General features: G+C 41.6%; 1 protein-coding gene across 1 annotated transcript in view; it reads left to right on the top strand.

Annotated features, from left to right (window-relative positions):
• Positions 1-22,535, top strand: part of SLC2A13 (solute carrier family 2 member 13) — a 304,260-nt gene extending 281,725 nt beyond the window's left edge. The window contains exon 10 of the mRNA XM_075345137.1: positions 19,130-22,535. Coding sequence (XP_075201252.1) covers positions 19,130-19,356 — 227 coding nt within the window. The 3' untranslated portion in view covers positions 19,357-22,535. The remainder of the gene's footprint in view (positions 1-19,129) is intronic.
• The last annotated feature ends 1,615 nt before the right edge of the window (positions 22,536-24,150 follow it).

The following is a 24,150-nucleotide window of genomic DNA, read 5'->3' as shown; positions in this document are numbered from 1 at the left end:
TTTCTGTATGAGACCTGATCCAAATGGTCACAATGCACAAAAAAGTTAATACATTAGATTTCCCTATTGTGCACTTTACATCTGCTTCATTTCTCAAACCTTCTTTTATTTTGTTAGGTTCTTAGAAGGGTTTAAAATTTAGCAGCAATTTCTTTTTTTTTTCTTTTTTCAAGGATATGTACACAATTTAATGGTTCTTTTAATTTCTGAAGTGACTATGAGGGGCCTACATATTGGAAAACCCCCAACTGTGATTCAGCTTTAAAATCAAAACTCCTCAAATTTGTGTTGTCAGGAAATTTGTTTAAAGAAAAGCAACCACCGGGATTGTCATATATAAACTAAAGCCAGTGCTATACTGGCGCTATCATGCAGATTCTAAACATACCCTTACGCGGGCTTTACACGCTACGATATTTCTAGCAATTGCTAGCAATATCGTACGCAAAAGCACCCGCCCCCGTCGTGCATGCGATATCGTGTGATTACTGCCGCAGCGAACATTATCGCTACGGCAGCGTCACACGCACTTACCTGGTCGGCGGCGCTGTGACTGCCGAACAATCCCTCCCTCAAGGGGGAGGTGCGTTCGGCGTCACCGCGACGTCACTAAGCGGCCGGCCACTCAAAGCGAAGGGGCGGAGATGAGCGGGGCGAACATCCCGCCCTCCTCCTTCCTTCCTCATTGCGGGCGGGACGCAGGTAAGGTGAGGTTCCTCGCTCCTGCGGTGTCACACATAGCAATGTATGCTGCAGCAGGAACGAGGAACAACATCTATAAATAACCATTAACAATTTTTTGTTTTAGGACGACCTCTCCATGGTGAACAATTTTCACCACCTTGGAGGACGTTTAAGGTCGCTGGTAAGTGTTACACGCTGCGTTACCGTTAATGACGCCGGATGTGCGTCACTAACGACATGACCCAGACGATAAAACATTAACGATATCGTAGCGTGTAAAGCCCCCTTTAGTTTTGAGATCGAATGTATACTTTCTGAAATAAAAGCATATAAAGTTTGTGAAATGCATTGTGATTTTGAATTTGCGAATTTGATGATAGGTGCAACAGAATATCTAATAGGTGGGTCGAGTTTTGCTAGTTATTCCCGCTCCTGTCTACCTGCCTGTCCTTCCTCCTCCCCCTTTGATAACAGAGACAGGGGGAGGAAGGACAGTTAGACAGGGGCAGGAATAACTAGCAAAACCCGACCCACTTATTAGATATTCTGTTGCACCTATCATCAAATAACAGTGCATTTCACAAACTTTACTTGCCTGTATTTCAGAAAGTATACATCTGATCTCAAAACTAAAGGTATGTTTAGAATCAGCATGATAGTGCCAGTATAACACTGGCTTTAATTTATATAGGAAAATCCTGCTGGTTGGTTCTTTTATAAACTTCAAGTGCGTCACAAGAATTAAAACACAGTGGAAGAAATGGAAAGAAAGCTTTTATTCTACTGAAATCTCAACAAGCCATCATAGCTGTAAGACCCTGAGGTCACTGCTTGGCCTTGAAATGACATAGTAACTATGGGAATGCACTATATCATTTGTGGGGTGCTAATGGAGCTAAAGAGGGAGACCTCTTCCTCTGTTAACAATGTGATTGTGCTTGTTATTACTGACAGCAGCATTTAGGGGGTTGCAACTACAATGATCGTTGCCACCACCAATCATGGTCGATGTTGCAGGGTGCCAGCTATAGTAAACAGTTGATATCCACTGCATTTTCACCTGTTGTGGGCCGTTGTTCTCTTACTCCTGAGATCAGGAAAAAGTTAATAGTAACTGAACCTGTACACACATGGTAATAACATTAGCCATCTATGACATTTTGTAGGTTTTTCTGCCACGGATCATGGCACAAGGCAGGATTTGTTGGAAGGAGTGTTGGCTTCAATTCACTGCAAAAACCACAATGAAACAGTCAGAGTGTGTACATAATATGACATGTATGGTAGAGCAAAAACTCTGATCTGCAGATGCACTATTCTTTGTGCTACTAAGTCATGTTTTTGTGACCTACTTAGAAGGTCCCCTATTCCCAATTAGTATTTTTTGCCTGTAAATGACAACTGGAATGAATATTCATGCCATTTACGATTTTTTTTTTGTACTGCCCATAATGTTAAGTCACTTTTGCACAATTTTTACTTATTATCTAGAAACCATGCTGTTGCTATAGCAGTAAATCAGATTCTGCTAATATATTATACACGAGTATTAGAAAGTCAGGATCTGGTTGTTATGAGCAGCACCACAGGTTATCATCTGCATTAGTTTTCCTACTGATTCACACAAATCGCATATTATTTGATCTTAACACATGTTATACAATTTTTGTAGGATTCTTAGGTTACCGTACAACAATTTGTTATAGATGGCTTCTTTACAAAGTATGGGAAGCTAAAGCTTAAAAAGACACCAATTGTGTAGTTTTAGTAAAAATATAAGGGAGCAAAATTAGTATAGGAAAAGTATAGTGTAGGAAATATAGCCATGAAGCACGTTATGGATTGCTACATGTTAAAAGATCAGAAACACCCTCTGTAGATGAATACAGCACCAATCAAAGTGCAGCGATCAATTGTAATGTCATGTCAACCCCATGTAGAATTTATCTCTTGAACTTACCATCAATATGTCCTTAACAATGGTAAGGAAATGCTGGGAGTTGTTGTTACCAGCCTTCTGCTACCATATAGGAACAACATTACTGATGAGACGCAGGAAATATCAAAAATAAACACTTACATGAAGGTACCTTATAGATGACATCTTCTTTGATTGGAGCCGTTTCCATCCCTTTTGTCTCCATGTAGTACAGATGCCATGATGAGAGTTCTTGCCCAGAGTTAGTCTCTGCAGAGTTCCCTTTTCTCCGCCTACAGCAGCACTTCCTAACATGATTCTCTTAAAAATAGAAGTATCATTATATTGCCCATAAATAAAAATCTCACATGCTGCGCCCCTAAATAAATAATTTCCCCTTATTGTGTTTCGTGCACAAATATCCCTCTCTCCACACTGCCCCTCTGTATAATATGCCCTCCACACTGCCCCTCTCCATAATATCCTCTACACTGCCCCTTTTCATAATATCCTCCTCACATAGTGCTTCTGCATAATATCCCCCTAATACTGTGCCTCTTCTTAATTATCCTTCACACTGCCGCTCTCCATAATATCCCTCCCTCCACACTACTCTCTCTGTGATATCCCCCTCACACTGCCCCTTTCGATAATATCCCCCTCACACTGTGCCTTTCCTTAATTATCCTACACACTGCCTGTCTCAATGTTGTTCTTCCCCACACTGCCCATCTCCATAATATCTCCCCCACACTGTGCCTCTCCGTATTACATGATATCCCTCCACACTACCATTCTTCATACTGTCCCTCTCACCCTGAGCCTCTCCATAATATCACCACCCCACACGCAACCTTCAAAATATCCCATCAAACTGCTCTTTTCCATAATATTCCACTGCTCCTCGCTATATTGTACCCATTATACTATATACCCCCATAGTGTGTGTGCCTTGGCACACATTGAATCATCAGCTCCTACATGGAATGCTTACCTGGGCCGACGTCTAAGATGTCTCTGCGATGCTGACCTCATCAAGCTGCTGCACATTGGAGCAAAGGCTGACAACCTGTACTTTGCTCAGCACCAATCCCGGAGCTCAGATTTTCAAATCTGAGAAACATGAATCCATTTGAATATTAGAAGCAGAAAGCGGCATCTACTACACTCCCTGACAAAAGTTCTGTCGCTTATCCATGTTATGTAAATAAAAGCTTATAACCTGACTTTAAATTCATCCATTGGTTTCATAAATTACTCTTTTGAAAGCTGAAACCCTCCCAAATTTGGTTTAAGTTATGAAAATAAAGTTGCTGAAATATTGATCATTTAATGAACACAGAAAGGTCAGATTTTGGCAAGACAAAAGTTTTGTCGCCCACAGAAAGTAATGTGAAATTCAAACAAATAATTAACTAGTAATACAAAGATATGTTGGATAACATTGGTGAATGAAGTTGTGGTGCTATTGGAGCCATATTTAATGTTTATTACTTTATAGTCTATACCTTTTTGGAACTGACACTTATAAGTTCTTTGGGTCAATAGTTTGATTTATTTTAAGGGCTATCTGTATGTGATACATTTTTGTGGAGTGGGGTAGGTTATTCCCTTATTGAGGTTACATTTTACTTAAAGTGAACCTGTCAGGTTCAATATGACCCAGAACTACGAGCAGTTGTGAGTGTATATTGCTAATCCCTGCCTAACTGTCCCTGTATAAACTAGCATAGATAAAGGGATCTTTAGAAAAAGTATTTCTAAATATCTTTTATCATATGCTAATGAGCGAGGGGACAAGTCCCCTGGGCATTAGTTCCCCAGACTAGTCAGCTCTATTAGCATGTTTTCAGTCTTTTTATTGTCTATTTTGTACATTTGCATAATAAAATTATTTGTACTTATAAAGATCCCTTTTGCACTTGCAAAATTCCTTTTCTTTTGTTGTAACTGGTTAAACACTATTTATTAGGTTGATCTCCTTAATATTGGTGCCCTCTTATTTTGTATTTTATTAACTAAACTCCTTTGCACAGTTTGACCTACAGTATCTGTATATCACAGGTTCTGCAACTATTTTGTGTGCTCAAAAGTCCCATCTATCATAATATCTAATCTTTTAAATCATACATTACATACCAAAAAAAAAAAGAAACTGCCAGTATAAAAGGTGATCAAACGGATCTCCTAACACACACAAAACAAAAACAGTTTTCATTTTTTTATAAAGTTCCTTTTTTTAACCACTAAAATCTGAAAAAAAAAAAATCACCTTATCACCTTATAAATGTAATATTTCCAACACTGATCTGTATGATCATATTGCAAGGTCCTTTTAATCGCTCCGTGAATACCATAAATACAATAACAGAATTACATTTTTTCACACACAGTAAAAAAAAATAAATGGTAGATCGACTAGTCATGAAAGGGTTAACCAGGCTCCACAATGCAAAGATTCATTCACAGAAAATTAGAAATGAGACTTAAAAGGGTTATCGGGGACTATTTTATTTTTTACTATGGGTCAATGCGCTTACAGGCATTAAGTTGCCAACTACTTGCCTATACTAACTGGCTCCAGCTCGCAGCAGTCACAGACTGCCACTATTGCTAGAAATTCTGCTACTTCACATAAATACAGCAGAGCTTCTTCAGATCCGCTCTCACACAGGGGGGTACAGCCAGGCCCAGACTGGCCATAGGGCAATTCTTGCAAATGCCAGATGGGGCCAGTCCCTGTAGTGGGCCGGTGCCTGAAGTGGGCCACTATTTCTGCAGTCACTGCCGCTCTGCTCAGCAGTCTGCAGGCCGAGCAGCATTCTCTGCCATGTGCACACTAGCTGCAGCAGGACCAGGAGGCACCGCACTGCGCTGTGCCGGCCCTGCTGTGATAGTGTGCCCGGCATGCACACACTTCTGAGGAGCACAGCAGTGGTGGTGCCGGTGACCGCAGCTTCCTCCTTCCTATTCAAATGTATTTGCGTCTCTCAGATGTAAATACATTTGAACAGTGTGTAGTGCCATGACTGCTGCCCCCCCCCAACGTGCAGCAACGTGATGAGATCAGCACCTTGCTGACGTCATCACAGCTGCGGGAGACACAGACACATCGGGCAGCGGTAAGCGCTCCATGGAGGAGCCGAAGATGACAGGTTTAATTAATGGGGATGAGTGGGGAGAAGCTTAGGGCAGATAATGGGGAAACATTTGTGAAGGAACACAGCTTTGCGACAGGCAGAGGGGGATTACTGTATTTCGAGGGAGGGGGAAGGCGGGTGTGTGTGGTGATGGGGGGTGCATTGTATTGTATTATGTGTGGTGATGGGGGTGCATTGTATTGTGTGTGTGTGTGTGTGTGTGTGTGTGTGTGGTGATGGGGTGCATTGTAGTGTGTGTGTGTGTAGTCATGGAGGAGCATTGTATTGTGTGTGTGTGTGTGGGGAGGGGTTAATGGGGGGGCATTGTATTGCGTGTGTGTGTGTGGGGAGCGGTAATGGTGGTGTGTGTGTGTGTGTAGAGGGGGTGATGGGGGTGCATTGTATTGTGCGGGTGTTCGGGGGTTACAAAAAAGCAGTTTGGGGGGAATATTTTGGAGTGGGGCAATATGGGGGATATTATGTAGAGAGGCATTGTGGGGGTATATTACAAAGAGAGCAATGTGGAGGGGACATTATGGAGAGAAGCAGTGTATTCGGACATTATGGAAAGAGGCAGCGTGGGGGTATATTAAGGAGAGAGGCAGTGTGGGAGGTATTTTGGATAAGGGCAGTGCGAGGGGATATTTTGTGAAGGAAGCACAGCAATTATTTATTCAGGGGCACCGCATGGGAGATATTTATATTTATGGGGCAGTATAATGATACTTTTATATTTAAAGGTGTTGTGTGGGGAAGTGCTGCTGAAGAATAAAGATGGAGGGCTTCAGAGACTAGCAGTGGCCACGAAAACTCATCATGGCGTCTGTACTGCGTGGAGACAAAAGGGATGGGATCGACTCAGATGATGTCACCTATAAAGCTACCTGGATGTAAATATTTGTGATGCTGCCTGCGTTTTATCAGTATTTTGGTTCCTGTATGGTCCGGAGTCTGATAACAACTCCCAGCATCTCCATACCATTGTTAAGGACAAGCTGGGAGTTGTAGATTCCGGCATCTTCCGAGCCTTCCCATTGATTTGCATTGTAAAATACAGAATGTTTTCAGAGTGGAAAACACCAGAACAATGGACCGGACACTTCTTTTAATCACTTGGTGGTTTTAGAAACGTGAAGTGGGTAAAAGATGCTCAAAAGCCTGATCCTGTGCACAGCGAGTAGATGCAGATGGTCACTCATTGTGATTATTTTTCATACTGGTTTCCATAGTGGGATCTGCCCCCCAAAAATTTAATTGCATATTCCCTAAGTGGTATGTATCCAAAATTATCACCAGTGAAAACGACGGCTTCCCTGATCACCTATCTGTAGAATAGGTCATCAATATTAGTTCAGGGGAATCTGATTTTGTATCCCTGCCCATCAGCTATGTGACAACGACGCAGCATTATATGGAGAGCAGCATCCTCTTCATTATCTGCAAAACCTAGCTCTGTAGGGAAAATAGCGTCTTCACCAGGTCCGGCAACTTAAGAGCAATAAATAGGCCTGAGCTGTAATACTGGACGCAGCCGTGACTGCATGTTATATGGTCGTGTTACACAATCTACAAGTGCACAAAGATATTACACATTCAACACACGAAAAGTGGGCCTGTGTACCCCCAAATGCCAGGGCTGAATTTTAGTCCCATTCCGGCCTTGGGTACAGCCAATGTCATGCTGATTGACCGTCTGCTACCTACCTGCAGTTAGGCAGCGGGGAGCCAGCTGTCAATCAGCATTACGTCGGCAGTCACACCGAGAATGGAGCGGAAGAGAAGCTGCTGATCTGACGATGTGATGTCAGCGGAGGCCGAAAAATGGCCAGCGTGGATGGTTTCTCAGCAACTTTTTGCCTATTCGTACTTAGGCCTGTAGTAAAGAAATAAAATGGTCATGGACAACCCCTTTAAACAGCTGCTTTCTTGCTGCAGTTTCCTCACTGCTAACAAACTTCGGAACAGGCTGGCAATGTGGCTAACCTTTCTATGCAATGAATGTGATGAGTAAAGCACATCTGTGTTTGATCACAATAATATTTACAGTCATTACCAAAGATTTCAGACACTTCCAGAGCAGCAAGCTGTAAAACTGGTAAACATGATGAAGGCTGCTGGTTCTGTGAAATGTCAGCTGCACAAGAGGCATTTTTACATAACGCAAAGTCATTTTCAATGTGATGTGGAACATATATATCTGTGTGTACACATAGCATCGGCAGGAAAAGAGATATTACAGTCACGTACTTGATGACTAACTGAGCTATTACGACCATTTTCATATTGCTACAGCCATTAAAGCTGCATTTGTGATCTGCTGCCAGATGTGACTGTTCTGGTCATATAGAGAAGGCTAAACATCAGAAACTAATGGACATCTGAGCTAGAGATGAAACACGATCTATAGCAGCAAAAAAGAAATGGGTGGTTTGTTTTACTTTGACACTTTTCTTCTTGAAATTCTTGAGACTATCACACGTAATCTGTTCATAATATTTAAAGGAAACTTGTCAAGAAATTGATGCGACCAGAACTGGACAGCAGGAAACAGAGACAGGCCCTCTTATTACAAACCAGTGTATTTAGAAATACTGCGGTCCTATACACAAGCGGTGCCAGCATTTCAGGTGTGCAGAGGCTGATTTGGAGCCACTCACCTGCCTGTGCCCTGACCCCGGGTCATTATTATGCTGCACGAGGTTCAGGCTTCATTTAAATCAGTAAGTTTAGTGTTCCTGAAATTTACTGTTGACTATGCATATCGGCTTTCCTGCGAAGGAAAACAATGGTGTCTAGTAACCAGACAACTTGAGGAGAAAAAACATTGAAACCGCTCTCTACAGATGAATGTTTCTGGTTTGGCTGATTTTTAACCCCTTATTGACCAATTTGGCTATCCTGACCAAGCTCTATTTTTCAAATCTGAAATGTCACTTTATGTGGTCAGAATGCTTTTAAACAAATACTCCCACCAATATGTATAGTCAGAAACTATTTATGCAAATGGCAGGGCTCGAGAGTGAAGAAGCACCATATAATTTTTGGAGTGGAAATTTGGGTTGAATAGATTGTAGACACCATGACACACTTGCCAAATCCCTAGATGCTAAAAGAGCAGAAACCTCCCACAAGTGACCAGACTTTGGAAACTACACCCCATAAATTGAACCTGTCAGGTCCAGTATGCACCCAGACCCATGAGCAGTTCTGGATGCATATTGCTAATCCCTGCCTAACTGTCCCTGTATACATTAGCATAGATAAAGGGATCATTACAAAAAGTATATCTAAAGCTCTTTTATCATATGTTAATGAGTGAGGGGACTAGTCCCCTGGGCGTTAGTTCCCCTGGCTAGTCGGCCCCATTAGCATGTTAGTATGCTCCTGTGGGTGTGCTATCATGCTAATGAATGCGCAGCGTCACAGGATTATCTCACTCACCTCTCCTCTGCCATTGCATCCAATGCTGGATTTCAGCTCAGTGCGCATGACCCTGGAGTTTCGGTTATGCGCACTACTTCAGTTTGAAGCTAGGACGCATACACCCAGCTTCATAGTGCGCATGACCGAAACTCAAACAGGAACAGTTAAGCAGGGATTAGCAATATACACCCAGAACTGCTAGTGGTTCTAGGTGCATATTGCACTTGACAGGTTCCCTTTAAGAAATTCATCTAGCATTCTGGTAACCATTTTGAACCTACAGGTGCTTTACAGCAGTGTTCCCCAACTCTAGTCCTCATGGCCACCAACAGTATGTTTTCGGGGTTTCCTTAGCATTGTACAGGTATTAAAAATATAAACTTTATTCAAAAATGTTAAAAATGTATCACACCCAGTACTTGTGAACACAGAAAAGGGACAGTATGAGGGAACTAAATATATATGGGATCCCTATAGTGCCCTATCGGATCTTACTCCTGCCTGACAACGGAGGGTTTGACACCGTAACTTTTTGGGCTCCCCCGTTCCGCATCTGCTATCCCTCACTGTACCCTGTGAATAACAGTGAATTAAATAAATTTACACTCAAGATTGCCAAATATGTGTGTTTTAAGCGTATAATATACAAACAAATCACTGGTATGTGATCAAGAATTTCAATATATGTAGGAATAATAAGACTCCAACCCATCACAGACCATAAAGACAAAGGAGAAAGGGAGATTGCATACTACATCCCATTATTGTAGATAACTGGAAATACGTATTTCATGATACATGGTATGTAATCTACATTAATATAATGGAAAATAACATTAGTATAATGGAAAGATAATCAATTCCATTAACCAGTAAGCCTCCCCTGTTTCTATGAAAAATGGCAACCAAAAGTCAATTCACCTGTCTAATAGTAAATTACAGGATTAAACACACAGATTTACTAAGGAAGCAAAAATACACTGCTTGTTCCATTTAAAGAGATTATTGCCTTGTAGGTGTACTATGGCAATCACAATGCTATAAAAACAGGACATGAGCAATATATAGGGGTAAAGTTACACAGGGAAGATAACAAGATAAGCCATGGATTAAGGTCCAGTCACACTAAGCAACTTACCAGCGATCCCAACAACGATAGGGATCGCTGGTAAGTTGCTAGGAGGTTGCTGGTGAGATGTCACACTGCGACGCTCCAGCGATCCCACCAGCAACCTGACCTGGCAGGGATCGCTGGAGCGTCGCTACACGAGTTGCTGGTGAGCTCACCAGCAACCAGTGACCAGACCTCAGCGCCGCGTGTAAGATGCTGCGCTTGGTAACTAAGGTAAATATCGGGTAACCAACCCGATATTTACCTTGGTTACCAGCGCACGGAGCTACACGTGCAGAGAGCAGGGAGCAGCGCACACTGAGCGCTGGCTCCCTGCTCTCCTAGTTACAGCACACATCGGGTTAATTACCCGATGTGTACTGCAGCTAAATGTGCACAGAGCAGGGAGCAGCGCACAATGCTTAGCGCTGGCTCCCTGCTCTCCTAGCTACAGCACACATCGGGTTAATTAACCCGATGTGTCCTGCAGCTACATGTGCACAGAGCAGGAGCCGGCACTGACAGTGAGAGCGGCGGAGGCTGGTAACAAGGGTAAATATCGGGTAACCAAGGACAGGGCTTCTTGGTTACCCGATGTTTACCGTGGTTACCAGCGTCCGCAGAAGCCGGCTCCTGCTGCCTGCACATTTAGTTGTTGCTGTCTCGCTGTCACACACAGCGATCTGTGCTTCACAGCGGGACAGCAACAACCAAAAAATGGCCCAGGACATTCAGCAACAACCAACGACCTCACAGCAGGGGCCAGGTTGTTGCTGGATGTCACACACAGCAACATCGCTAGCAACGTCACAAAAGTTGTTCGTTAACAGCGATGTTGCTAGCGATGTTGCTTAGTGTGACGGGGCCTTTACTCTTCCAGAGATTTCAGTATTTTTCCAGCCTCCTGATGAACCTTGGATCTTTGTTAAGGGGAAACGCATCGAGGCGAGGCAGAGCTACCATCTTAAGGGAAGTAAATTATCTTGTTATATTCCCTGGGTAACTTTACCCCTATATATTGCTCATGTCCTGTTTTTATATCATTGTGGTTGCCATAGTACACCTACAAGGCAAGACTTTTGGTTGTCATTTTTCATAAAAACAGGGGAGGCTTACTGGTTAATGGAATTGATTATCTTTCCATTATACTAATGTTATTTTCCATTATATTAATGTAGATTACATATCATGTATCATGAAATACGTATTTCCAGTTATCTACAATAATGGGATGTAGTATGCAATCTCCCTTTGTCCTTTGTCTTTATGGTCTGTGATGGGTTGGAGTCTTATTATTCCTACATATATTGGAATTGTTGATCACATACCAGTGATTTGTTTGTAAATTATATGCTCCAAACACACATATTTGGCAATCTTGAGTGTAAATTTATTTAATTCACTGTTATTCACAGGGTACAGTGAGGGATAGCCGACGCGGAACAGGGGCGCCCAAAAGGTTACGGTGTCGTACAGTCCGTTGTCAGGCAGGAGTAAGATCCCATAGGGCACTATAGGGATCCCATATATATTTAGTTCCCTCATACTGTCCCTTTTCTGTGTTCACAACTACTTGGTGTGATACATTTTTAACATTTTTCAATAAAGTTTATATTTTTATTAGAATTTGAGGTTCTTTTGTATGTACCTAAAACTCAGTTCGTCCGCACTGCTTATAGTTTTCTTTCATTTTACTCATTGAACTCATCACATGCATGTGCAGATGATTAAATTATCACCAGTGTAAGGCTATGTGCGCACAGTGCGTTTTTCGCGGCGTTTTTCGGGTGCGTTTTTGGCCTCAAAACTGCAGGACTTTGCTTCCCCAGCAAAGTCTATGAGTTTTCATTTTTGCTGTCCGCACACATCTGTTTTTTTTCAGCTGCGTTTTTGTGGTGCCACAAAAACGCAGCATGTCAATTATTCCCGCGTTTTTCACTGCGCTTTTCATCCATTGAGTTCAATGGGATGTTGAAAGACGCAATTAGAAACGCAAATAAATGAACAATACCAAAAGACACGGACAATCCCGTGCCATATTCACAATATGGACCAAGCCATGTACAGAATACAATGATACAAAGAAGAAAAAAGTTCTGTACAACGACTGAATGGTAGAAAAAAGTGTCAAGACACTTTTTTCTACCATTCAGTCGTTGTACACAATGAGAAACGCAAATAGCTGCGTTTTGGTGCGTTTCTAAGACCAAAAACGCAGCTATAAACGCAGGAGGTGGGTAGTAAAGTGACGTGTACAGGAAGAGGATTCCTTCTGTCAGTACATACAGAAGCGTGAATCCTCCCGGTACCGTCACCGCTGCGTCCACCTCCCGTCCTGTGCATGTATGCTGCCGTGCGGCGCCATGTCTGGGCGGGAGGTGGAAGCGGCTGCGAAAACAAAAGTTAACAGTAGAAAAAAAAAAAGTTATACTCACCTGTCTGCAGCCTCCCGGTGCCATACCCGCTCCCATCTCCTCTCACGGTATCGCCGCTCCGGCTGTGTGCAGACGGCCGGGAAACCTCCGATGGATGCAGGACCTGGCGATGGATCACCTGATGCAGTCACCTGACGCATCAGGTGATTGTAAGTATCGCGGTGACGCGGGCGCCCGGCCGGTATCAGCGGATGCGTCAGGAGACTTCATCCCTGATTACCGGCAGCTGCTGCAGCGATCGGACGGGATCAGACTCCCGCCCCATCGCTCCAGGAGCTGCCAGTAATCAGCACATAAGTGAGTATTATTATTTTTTTTTTTTTTTGCACCGATGCATCTGCTGATTGTATAAACTGCTTTTATACAATCAGCTGATGTGTGATGTGATTCAGGCACTTGAACCTGACACATCATCTGATCGCTTTGCCTTCCAGCAAACCGATCAGATGAACTTGGATCCGGATTGGACGGCGCGGGACCCTTGACCCAGGATTACTGCGGAGGGGGGGTTCTTTATTTCAATAAAGATGGAGTCACTAATTGTGTTGTGTGTTATTTCTAATAAAAATATTTTTCTGTGTGTTGTGTTTTTTTTTATCTTTACTAGAAATTCATGGTGGCCATGTCTAATATTGGCGTGACACCATGAATTTCGGGCTTAGGGCCAGCTATACAGCTAGCCCTAACCCCATTATTACCCGGCGAGCCACCCGGCATCAGGGCAGCTGGAAGAGTTGGATACAGCGCCAGAAGATGGCGCTTCTATGAAAGCGCCATTTTCTGGGGTGGTTGCGGGACTGCAATTCACAGCGGGGGTGCCCAGAAAGCATGGGCACCCTGCACTGTGGATTCCAATCCCCAGCTGCCTAGTTGTACCCGGCTGGACTCAGAAATTGGGCGAAGCTCACGTCATTTTTTTTTTAAATTATTTCATGAAATTCATGAAATAATTTAAAAAAAAAGGGCTTCCCTATATTTTTGGTTCCCAGCCGGGTACAAATAGGCAGCTGGGGGTTGGGGGCAGCCCGTACCTGCCTGCTGTACCCGGCTAGCAAACAAAAATATGGCGAAGCCCACGTCATTTTTTTTGTTTGGGGGGGCAAAGAAATCCTGCATACAGTCCTGGAAGGAGGATGCATGCTGAGCCTTGTAGTTCGACAGCTGTTGTCTGCTCTCCTGCATACACTATTGGATGGAGGATGCTGAGCCTTGTAGGTCTGCTCCCCCTGACTCTCCCTCAAGCATACAGTCCTGGATGGAGCATGCTGAGCCTTCTAGTTCTGCAGCTGCTGTCTGCTCTCCTGCATACACTATTGGATGGAGTATGCTGAGCCTTGTAGTTCTGCAGCTGTCTGCTCTTCTGCATACACTAGTGGAGAATGAAGAACACATTGAAGAAGCAAATGACATCAGACCTTTTTTTTTTTTTTGTTCACTGATAAAAAACGCTTAAGGACGCAGTGAGCAAAAACGCAGCAAAACGCAGCAAAAAACGCACCAAACTGTTTTTTCGACCCAGGTGCGTTTTTGTGCGTTTTTAGCGGCCAAAAACGCACAAAAACGCAGCGTCAAAAAAACGCAGTGTGCGCACATAGCCTAAAACTAAGGAAATCCTGATAAAATGCACTGTTGGTGGGCTGTGAGGACTGGAGATGGGGAACACTGCTTTACAGAATGTATAACATATTGGCCATGAAAACAGAAGAAGGCTTTTTTCCTCTAAAAGGATATGTGCACAAGTTATTTTTTACATGTGGGTACAGTCTCCAAGTTTTCCCAGACAAAGCTGCCTCAAGTAAACGCTGAAGCTTGTTTTGCTGAGGCAGCTTCACTGTTTTTGTTACAGCACCAGTGGGTTTCACTCTGTACTGTGGAGTATAAAGAGAATGAAACTGAAGTTTCTGAACCCTGAAGCTTTTAAAAGAAGTAACACGACAAAACATGTGCACGTAATGTCGTTTTTATATTGCTCTACAGTTTGTTCAGTTTATGGAACGTTATTTTGGCACTTTCTCAGGCCTCATTATAGTGAATAGTTTTATCTGAGTAAAGTCTAAATCATGTTTTTGTAGATTTAGGCGGAAACCCCAATGTATGTTCTGTAGAGCACAGAATCAATGTGAACCTTGCTTTTTTCTGATTTTTGTAAGAAAAATGGTTGACGAATTTGAGTGTTTTTTTTTTTAAACTGTTCGCTATCTGGTTACATTGGATAAGTCTTCTTTATTCATCTGATCAGTATAGTTACAGAAATATCAGATCTTTGTTTTTTATGCATTGTTACATTTGCAAACTACAAATTTTTGATTTTCCATCACCATGAAAACTGACTTTTGTTTTTTATCAACAGAGTTGAAAGATGGCTTTTTGTGGAATGAGTTAAAGATTGTATTTGTTTTTTTCTTTTCCCTTATTCTTCTCTTCTTCCTTCTTTTCTCTGTATATTTTTCTCTTTCTTCTGAGGGGCCCCTTCCCCTGTTGCTGGTGGATTGTGTTTTTCTAATGTGTTGGGGTCTTTCTTTAAGGTATTGCCTTCCTTTTTTTCCACTATATATCTTAAAAATGAACAGTCCCACACTATGGGTCGAGAGGGATAATTTGAAGTGTCACTATGTATGGAAGCCGTCTGCTCTCAAAGTCTACTTAATTTTGCTTTAGGCTGATTGTTTTTTGATATGTATGGGTCTGTTTATAAATAAAGAATAAAAAAAAAGTTGTATTTGTACCATTTTGGGGTACAGAATTTTTGATTGCTTTCTATTCTACTTTTTGGAAGGTGGAGTGAACAACAAATAGCATTTCATGAATTGTTTTTATTTTTCTATGCTATTCACCATGTGGTAAATGTGATAAGCCAACTTTATTCTTCTGGTCAGTACAATTACAGCAATAGGTTAATAAGTTTTTTGGTTTTTTTTGTTTTGCTACATTTTCACTTTAAAAATATTATTTTCCACCAAGTTGATTTGTTTTTGTAGCATATTCTGAGAGCTATATCTATTTTTTATTTTTATTATTACGCCCAGAGAGCTGTATGAGTTTGGGGTTTTTTTTGCAGTTTAAGTTGACATTTTCAATTGTACAATTTTTGTTTCACACTTGCTTTTTTACCATTTTTTGTGCGGCAGTATAACAAGAAAAACTGCATTTTTAAAATTATTTTATTTCATGTGGTATTCATTGCATAGGTTAATGTCAAAGTATTATAATTTGACTCAATCTGCAAAATGAGGTAAATGTTATTTTTGTTTTATATTTTTTTAAATACATTTTTACAAAATGTATTGAACTTTATTTTTACTTAGTTCTTCTATGGAACGGTAATATTTTACACTTTGTTCGCTGGTCAAATGAACTGCATTGAAAATGAAATTGAAAAAATGTGTAAAAACAGCTCTTGGTACAAAAATACAAAACAAAAAAAGTTACATCGCTTTGTCCAGACATCAGAAATTTAGTTACATGGAAGATTAGCGCGCCTGAATTTCAGAGAATTAGGGGCACTTTGCACACTACGACATCGCAAGCCGATGCTTGCGATGCCGAGCGCGATAGTCCCCGCCCCCGTCGGAGCTGCGATATCATGGTGATAGCTGCTGTAGCGAACATTATCGCTACGGCAGCTTCACATGCACTCACCTGCCCTGCGACGTCGTGCTGGCCGGTGACCCGCCTCCTTATTACGGGGGTGGGTCGTGCGGCGTCATAGCGACGTCACACGGCAGGCGGCAAATAGAAGCGGAGGGGCGGAGATGAGCTGGATGTAAACATCACTCCCACCTCCTTCCTTCTGCATAGCTGACGTGAGCCGCAGGACGCAGGTAGATGTTCCTCGCTCCTGCGGCTTCACACACAGCGATGTGTGATGCCGCTGGAACGAGGAACAACATCGGTCATTTCCAAATTATGGAAATGACAGACGCTACACCGATGATACGATTACGACAATTTTGCGCTCGTTAATCGTATCAAAAAGGCTTTACACACTACGATATCTCCTGCGACGGCGGATATGCGTCACTTTCAATTTGACCCCACCGACATCGCACCTGCGATGTCGTAGTGTGCAAAGTGCCCCTTAGACCTTTTCAGGTTTACACTGAAACATGGCCAAGCAGAACCTGCTTATGTTTTTTAAAGCATTTTTATTGCGTACATGTAGCAAAAACATAAAAACTGTGTGTTGAATTACGGTAATTGTATAGACCCAGAAAAGTCATTTATACTGCACAGTTAAGGCCCCTTTACACACTGCAACATCGCAAACGACATCGCTGTAATGTCACCGGTTTTGTGACGTAATAGCGACCTCCCCAGCGACATTGCAGTGTGTGAAACACATCAGCGACCTGGCCCCTGCTGTGAGGTTGCTGATCACTACACATCTCTCAGGACCATTCTTTGGTCCTTTGTTTCCCGCTGTGCAGCATGATCGCTAGAAAGTCTCAGTGTTTAAGGGGCCTTTACAGCGACTTCGTTAGCGACTTCCCTTTCAAAAAGCTGCTTTACAACGTCCCCAATGACTAGCTAGGTCGTTCTGCAGGTCCGTATCGCTGTTGCGTTGTTTTCCAGGTTTGCCTGTTTGACAGCTCACCAGCGATTCACCAGAGACTTTGTAGCGATCCCAGCCAGGTTGGGATCGCTGGTGGGATCGCTAGAAAGTCTCAGTGTGTAAAGGGGCCTTTAGAGAAGTAAAGGAAAAAACAAACAAACGGGAGAAAAATTGCAGTTTTATTTTTCACCCTTTATCATGCATTATTTTTTGTAAGATTTCTATGAGATCAAAATGATCCCTCCTTAAAGGGAACCATCCAGCAGGATTTTCATACATAAAGTAAAGCCAGTGCTATACTGGCACTAGGCTGCTGAATGTAACCATAGCTTTTGTTCTGAGATTGGAGGTTTTATTTCAGAAATATGTGCTGTAAAGTTCCAGCAATGCACTGCAATTTGACTGACAGGTGCAACAGGGGTGGTAATATGTGGGTTGGATCTTGCTATCTATTCCTTCTCCTATCTGCCTGCCTGACATTGGTGCCATATGCACAGTGTATGACAACATGTAGGGTAATAGTGCAGTCAGAAGACATTGCTTAATAACTGTAAGGATACTCTATTCTCTTATTACCTGTTTTAAAACACAAATGTACCAAAACTGAGATACTTAAATATAATTTTAAATCACAGGTCTACAGTCGCTCTGTGTCACTCTGTGACAACAGACTTGTGAATCCTTATAATGCGCACTATGGGGATTCTCTGGTGTCCGAGCTGGGAACAGCAGTAACGTGGCTGCAAGTATGTGTTTTTCATACTACTGACTAGATGGGAATGGCCTCACTCAATGCAAATGTATTGAGTGATGCCGCACCCCTATAGTCTGATTCTGTCCAGAGGTATGCATATCGCTTACTTGCAGCCATGTGACCGCCATTCCTGGCTCTGATATAGTGTCATAGCATGATTGCAGACTTGTGGATTTAGGCCAGACAATCCCAGGTTAAAAGCTGTGGTGTCAAAATGCTCACAACAGGCTAAGATAAATGTCTATAATACTGTCGTCTAAGGGGAAAACTTTTCTCCTTGCGGAGACCTGACAAACCAGTCTGGCTGCCAGTGAGGGGTCTAATAGCTGCAATGCCCTTCTGGGAAATATTCAAATTGTTTCTCCAGGAAGGAAGGAGATTAACTCTATCACCACCTATTGGAAGTAGCAATCACCCTGAAATACTGTGTCTGCAAATTGGGGTTCTGAAATGGTATAAATCCTAAGTCATATGAAAAGACTCGTTAAAAGGCCACTTTTGACTTTTAGGATTGCTACCTCCAATAGGTGGCACTAAAGTTTTGTCTCCTTCCTTCCTAGAGAGACAATTTGAATATAATACTGCCGATCCTGAATTGTGATGTTTGGGAGGTTTCTTTCTTCTGTTTTGGCACCTCAAGTCGTCTGCAAACTGAAATAGTGCCTGACAAAATCCTAATAAAAAGAAACGCTAAAAATCCATAAGGTTTTTCGCTGAGATACATGTTTGAGTCAAGTAAGACACACAGGATATTTTTAAACCCTGTAGCAATAGTGTTATAAATCCTGAGTTGCGTTTTTATCTCCTTAATATAAAAACAATTGACCCAATTTTAATAGAAACTTTTTTTATTTCACACCTGCATTACTTTTATTCCTATGCACATAAAGGGCTAAAATCTTGATAAATGCTTTCTTTGAATACTTTGAGTGCTTTTTATTGTAAGAGGGTTATTTCTGAAGCCTGGATAATATATAGGCTTATAAACACCTGAGAACGGATTCAGTCCCTTGAAAATTTAGTTTTGTAAATGTGTAAAAAAAACAAATTGTCAAAGCTTTATATTGGTGCATGTGTGGTGATAATTAACTGTATATAATTTTATTTTACAGGGGCATTCTTCCTGTATGCAGGCTTTGCTTCTGTTGGACTCGTATTTATTTATGGCTGCCTACCAGAGACTAAAGGAAAGAAGCTGGAGGAAATTGAATCTTTATTTGAAACCAGACTTTGTACATGTGGTGCCTCTGAATCTGATGAGGGGAGGTATATAGAATATATTCGCGTAAAGGGAAGTAATTATCATCTTTCTGACAATGATGCTTCTGATGTGGAATAATTTTCCTCGGCAGATGCATACTAATCATTTAAAAGCCTTCTGGAGAAGGCCGGCTATAGGTGACCTCACAGTCCTGCTTCTGGTCTGGTTCTCTTAACAGTTCAAAATGAACTTACTGAGATCCTGTTTGTTACTGATCTGCAAGGACAATTCCGTGATTGAAATTCAACCATGATTCTGCTTGTTTCTGTTTGTTTTCTTTCCTTTCATCTCTGCATTGTATTTATTTATCTGTATTTATACTATATACTGAAACTACATCTGTAAGTTATCAGAACTTAATGCTCACTTTAAGTCTTCCTTTTGTTAATGCCATGAATAATTTGGATACCCGCACCTTCCACTTACATTGAAATGAACGTGATCAATATGGAAATGAACAAAAATATTCCACAAATCATTTGGTGATCTCTAGATACAAGAACAGTGAATAATATTTATATATAAAAACATTCCAATAGAAATATCAGTGTGATATCTGCCTCTAGTATCATTCCAAGTATGTGTCAAAGGACTAACGTGTAAAAGCACAATTACAACTCATTTTCATGACATCAAGGTTACATTTTTATATATCCAGCAGATGCTTCATGTTTTGTGTGCCAAGTATTAACATGAATGTAAACAAATGAAACCAGTTTCAAGTAGCACTTAAAATGTTTATATAAGTATTCAGGTTAGGTTAGTTATATCAGTCATGAACAATGGGTTTTAAATTCAGAGACCAAGCATGCACACAGTCATATTATGGGTAGAGCCATAATGCATTCTGAATAAATTTCACACAAAAAAAAACCTTTGTGGCATACTCAGACTCCATATATAGAAAGGTTATCTTTCTTGATGCCCAATGGAGCTTTTATGGCAGTGGAAGAAATTTATTAAGACTAGCATGTTATAAGTGAGTCTTGATTAAAAAAAACAAAAAAACTGCTGGCGTAAAATGCACTTAATCTGTTATGTAGCTTATGTTGTCTGCACATCTTCAGAAGTCCGTAAACCCGAAATTCAAATCTATGTCCATAATCAATACAAATCATTTCTGGAGTAAATTATAGTAGGTTTGGTGGGCCACATGGTCATACCACTTCTACTAATCTCCACGCACTTTTCAGAAGATGGGCATATGCAGCTAAGTGCAAATTATAGCATACATATAGTGTGCTCCATAATTTCCCAATTTTTTTTCCTCCAAAAAGCTACTGTAGTGGAATGATAAATTACCCCTTTTTACCCACTAATGTGACTATTCATTATTTGCTATGCTTGGTATAAATATTTTTGTATTTTCTGACCATTCATCATAAACTACCAGCAATATAATATAAGAGAGGATAAATCTTGAAAATACAATAAACTGTGTCTATTGGTTTTCATAACAAAAACACTACAAATTATAGCATGCCATGTAAGTTGCACCACAGATTGACTTATCTTAATAACTTGTCATATAGTTCGCACATTCCAGAACGGTAATTTTGAAGAGTCCTCCCTTTTGTGTACTCTCTCAAATTAGGCCATAAGGTGTTTGTAATTGCATGCACCTTCCAGAAATCTTCGGAGATGACAAATGTTCTCAAAATACAGAATTTAAGCTAGGACTAATATATAATTGTAAATGGATTAAAGGCAATCTGTCAGTAGGATCAACCCTCCTAAGCCATCTATATGAGCATGTAGTTCATAGAAAGTTGGATAAAATGATAATTTGATATCTGCTATGCAATGTCTTATTCTAGAGAAATCCACATTTGCCTTAATATGTAAATGAAGTGATAAGATTCATGAGTTGTACACAAATCTCCCAAAGAATCTGCCTCCAGTGCTTATTTTAAATGAAAGAATCATGTAATAACTGACCGTTATCATCACAATCAGCGTAACTGATCTTTGTCACATTACAAACACATATACAGCTGCAGAGCTGTGCCTGATTTCAGCTAAAACGTCTTTAGCTTCCATCTGAGCCAGCCAGTGTGCAGGGTGGGAAAGTTCAGCAGTACATTGTCTCTTTACACATACCTTTGCCATTGTAGCTCTTCTTTCATGATGTTGTAATGTCATGTTGGCGCAGCTGTACTTCCCTCCCCAACACTGACTGCCTGTGAGATGGAAACCAAAGAAGTGTTAAAAGAACTCTTTAAGGACAGAATGACTGTTCAAACCAAGTACAGGCGCTCGGGCATCATTACAGGGCTAATCATTTACATATACCTTCCCACATGTTTGTTTTCCATCTATCTCTGTCCTTCTCTGGCCTTATGAAGCCAGAGCTGCCAATCCCAGAAGAGGAGAGCGTGAAGATCGATGGAAAACAAGTAGGTGGAAAGATGTATTTAAATGATTAACCCCACCATGATGCACATAATGACTGTTCAGAGTCCCTTTAATTGTAGCTAGACACAGCTCTGTAGCTGAGCTAACGGCAAAAGAGGAGACATGCAATTGTGTTTGTAGTGAGGCAAAGTTCAGCTCTGCTGTACTGTGATAGTTGTAATCACACAGCTCTGCAGTGAGATCAGGAGAGCAGATTGTCAGTCATTTTATGCCTCACACTAGTAACACCTTCTTAAATTTAAAATAAGCTTTAGAGTCAGATTCTCAGGTAGATCAACGCCCAGTGCATAGATCTTAACAGCTCATTTAGAGAGTAAGAAAAATTAGCATTTTTGTGGAAAAAGTCATGGGATCATAGATATTAAGGAGCATTTTTTTCCGCCTCCCATGACATTCATGCCCATGTACACTGCTTTGGAGGCTTAATCCTACTGACAAATTCCCTTAATACAGTCTACATTATTAGACATTAGCCATCACATACTTCACATAAAATACATAAACGTATAAAATGCTGCATTAGATTAACCCTAAATTAATTACTTATCTTTTTTTCCCTCCATTTTTACCAGGAAAATGTCTTTGTAATCTACAGCAACCTTTACAAAAATGTCTTCATAAATGTAAAATTGTTTTACTATAAAGTCTAAATAAAGAAAAAAGGTGAAGAATATATTAGCCCATCCAGCTTGAATAAAGCTTGTCATTTAAAGTGTGGTTTTGTTAAAAGGAATCTGTCACTGGGTTTTTGCTGATCTGAGAGCACCATAAAAGAGGAGCAAAAACCCTGATTACATTGATGTCACTTAGGGTACCTTCACACTTTAGCGATGCAGCAGCGATCCGACCAGCGATCTGACCTGGTCAGGATCGCTGCTGCATCGCTACATGGTCGCTGGTGAGCTGTCAAACAGGCAGATCTCACCAGCGACCAGTGACAAGCCCCCAGCCAGCAGCGACGTGCAAGCGACGCTGCGCTTGCACGGAGCCGGCGTCTGGAAGCTGCGGACACTGGTAACTAAGGTAAACATCGGGTATGGTTACCCGATGTTTACCTTAGTTACCAGCGCACACCGCTTCGCTTAGCGTGTGCAGGGAGCAGGAGCCGGCACTGGCAGCATGAGAGCTGCGGAGGCTGGTAACGAAGGTAAATATCGGGTAACCACCTTGGTTACCCGATGTTTACCTTGGTTACAGCTTACCGCAGGCTGTCAGACGCCGGCTCCTGCTCCCTTCACATTCAGATTGTTGCTCTCTCGCTGTCACACACAGAGATGTGTGCTTATCAGCGGGAGAGCAACAATAAAAAAATGAACCAGCACTGTGTGTAACGAGCAGCGATCTCACAGCAGGGGCCAGATCGCTGCTCAGTGTCACACACAGCGAGATCGCTAATGAGGTCACAAAAAACGTGACTCAGCAGCGATCTCGGTAGCGATCTCGCTGTGTGTGAAGTACCCCTTACTGGGCTGAGCTTTGCTGTTTTTCAGTACAATTGGTATTTTATCAGAAGGAGATTATCACTAAACCACATCTGGCCTTTAATACAAACATGCCACCATGACCGGTTAGCAGCTTTCTCTCACTTTAGATGCACACCGAAAACTATAGTGTGGGCAGTTATATGCAGCTCAACAACTGAGCTCTGCTAGATTTTCAGCAGAAAAAAACTGACTGTGATAACTGCTGCAACCAGTAAACTACCGTAAGTAATACATCACTGGAATAAGGGTCTGTCTCTACCTCATGCTGCTGTCAGATAACATAGCAAAAACCTGCTGACAAATTCCCTTTAAAGGGAAGCTATCATCAGAAAATGACCTGTTGTTTAAATAAGATTTTGGTGTTAAATATTTTTTTTTCTTGTAATGTCTTTTTTTACTAAAGCACAATCTGTATGAAAAATAAAAAACCTTGCAATTTTCACACTGGTCCCTGAAGCTTTGCTAGGCTCTTTTTTCACAAAGCAACACGTCAACACATGTACACATTAGCCACAAAGAAAAAACTTTAATCCAACTTTTACCTACAAAATACAGTGGAATCTTGGATTACGAGTAACTTGGTGTGTGAGTATTTCGCTATACGAGCAAAGCTTGCTGTAAATTTGTAACTCAATTTACGAGCAATGGTTTGCTGTACAAGCAAATACTCGCCGCACACACTTCTGATTCCGTACTTTAACCATGCTCTGACCCGCTCTTGCAGTACGCACAAACACACACATATTATGCTCACCTTACCTTCCATTCCATCGCCTGCCTAATGGTTCTTGTAGTTCGTCGGTACAGGATGTGTATCGGGTAACCATCGCTATGATGGAGGAACTTCCGCTGTCAGCCGCTACTCAAAGGCAGCGCGCTAGCCAATCAGAGGCAAGCGGCTCCCGCCTTTGATGTCCGTGCTCTGGCAGCGGAAGCTCCGGCATCGGTCGCAATGGTTACCAGATTCACATCC

This window comes from Anomaloglossus baeobatrachus, chromosome 4 (assembly GCF_048569485.1).
Source record: "Anomaloglossus baeobatrachus isolate aAnoBae1 chromosome 4, aAnoBae1.hap1, whole genome shotgun sequence".
Lineage (NCBI taxonomy): Eukaryota > Metazoa > Chordata > Amphibia > Anura > Aromobatidae > Anomaloglossus > Anomaloglossus baeobatrachus.
This window is presented reverse-complemented; position numbering and strand designations above follow the sequence as displayed.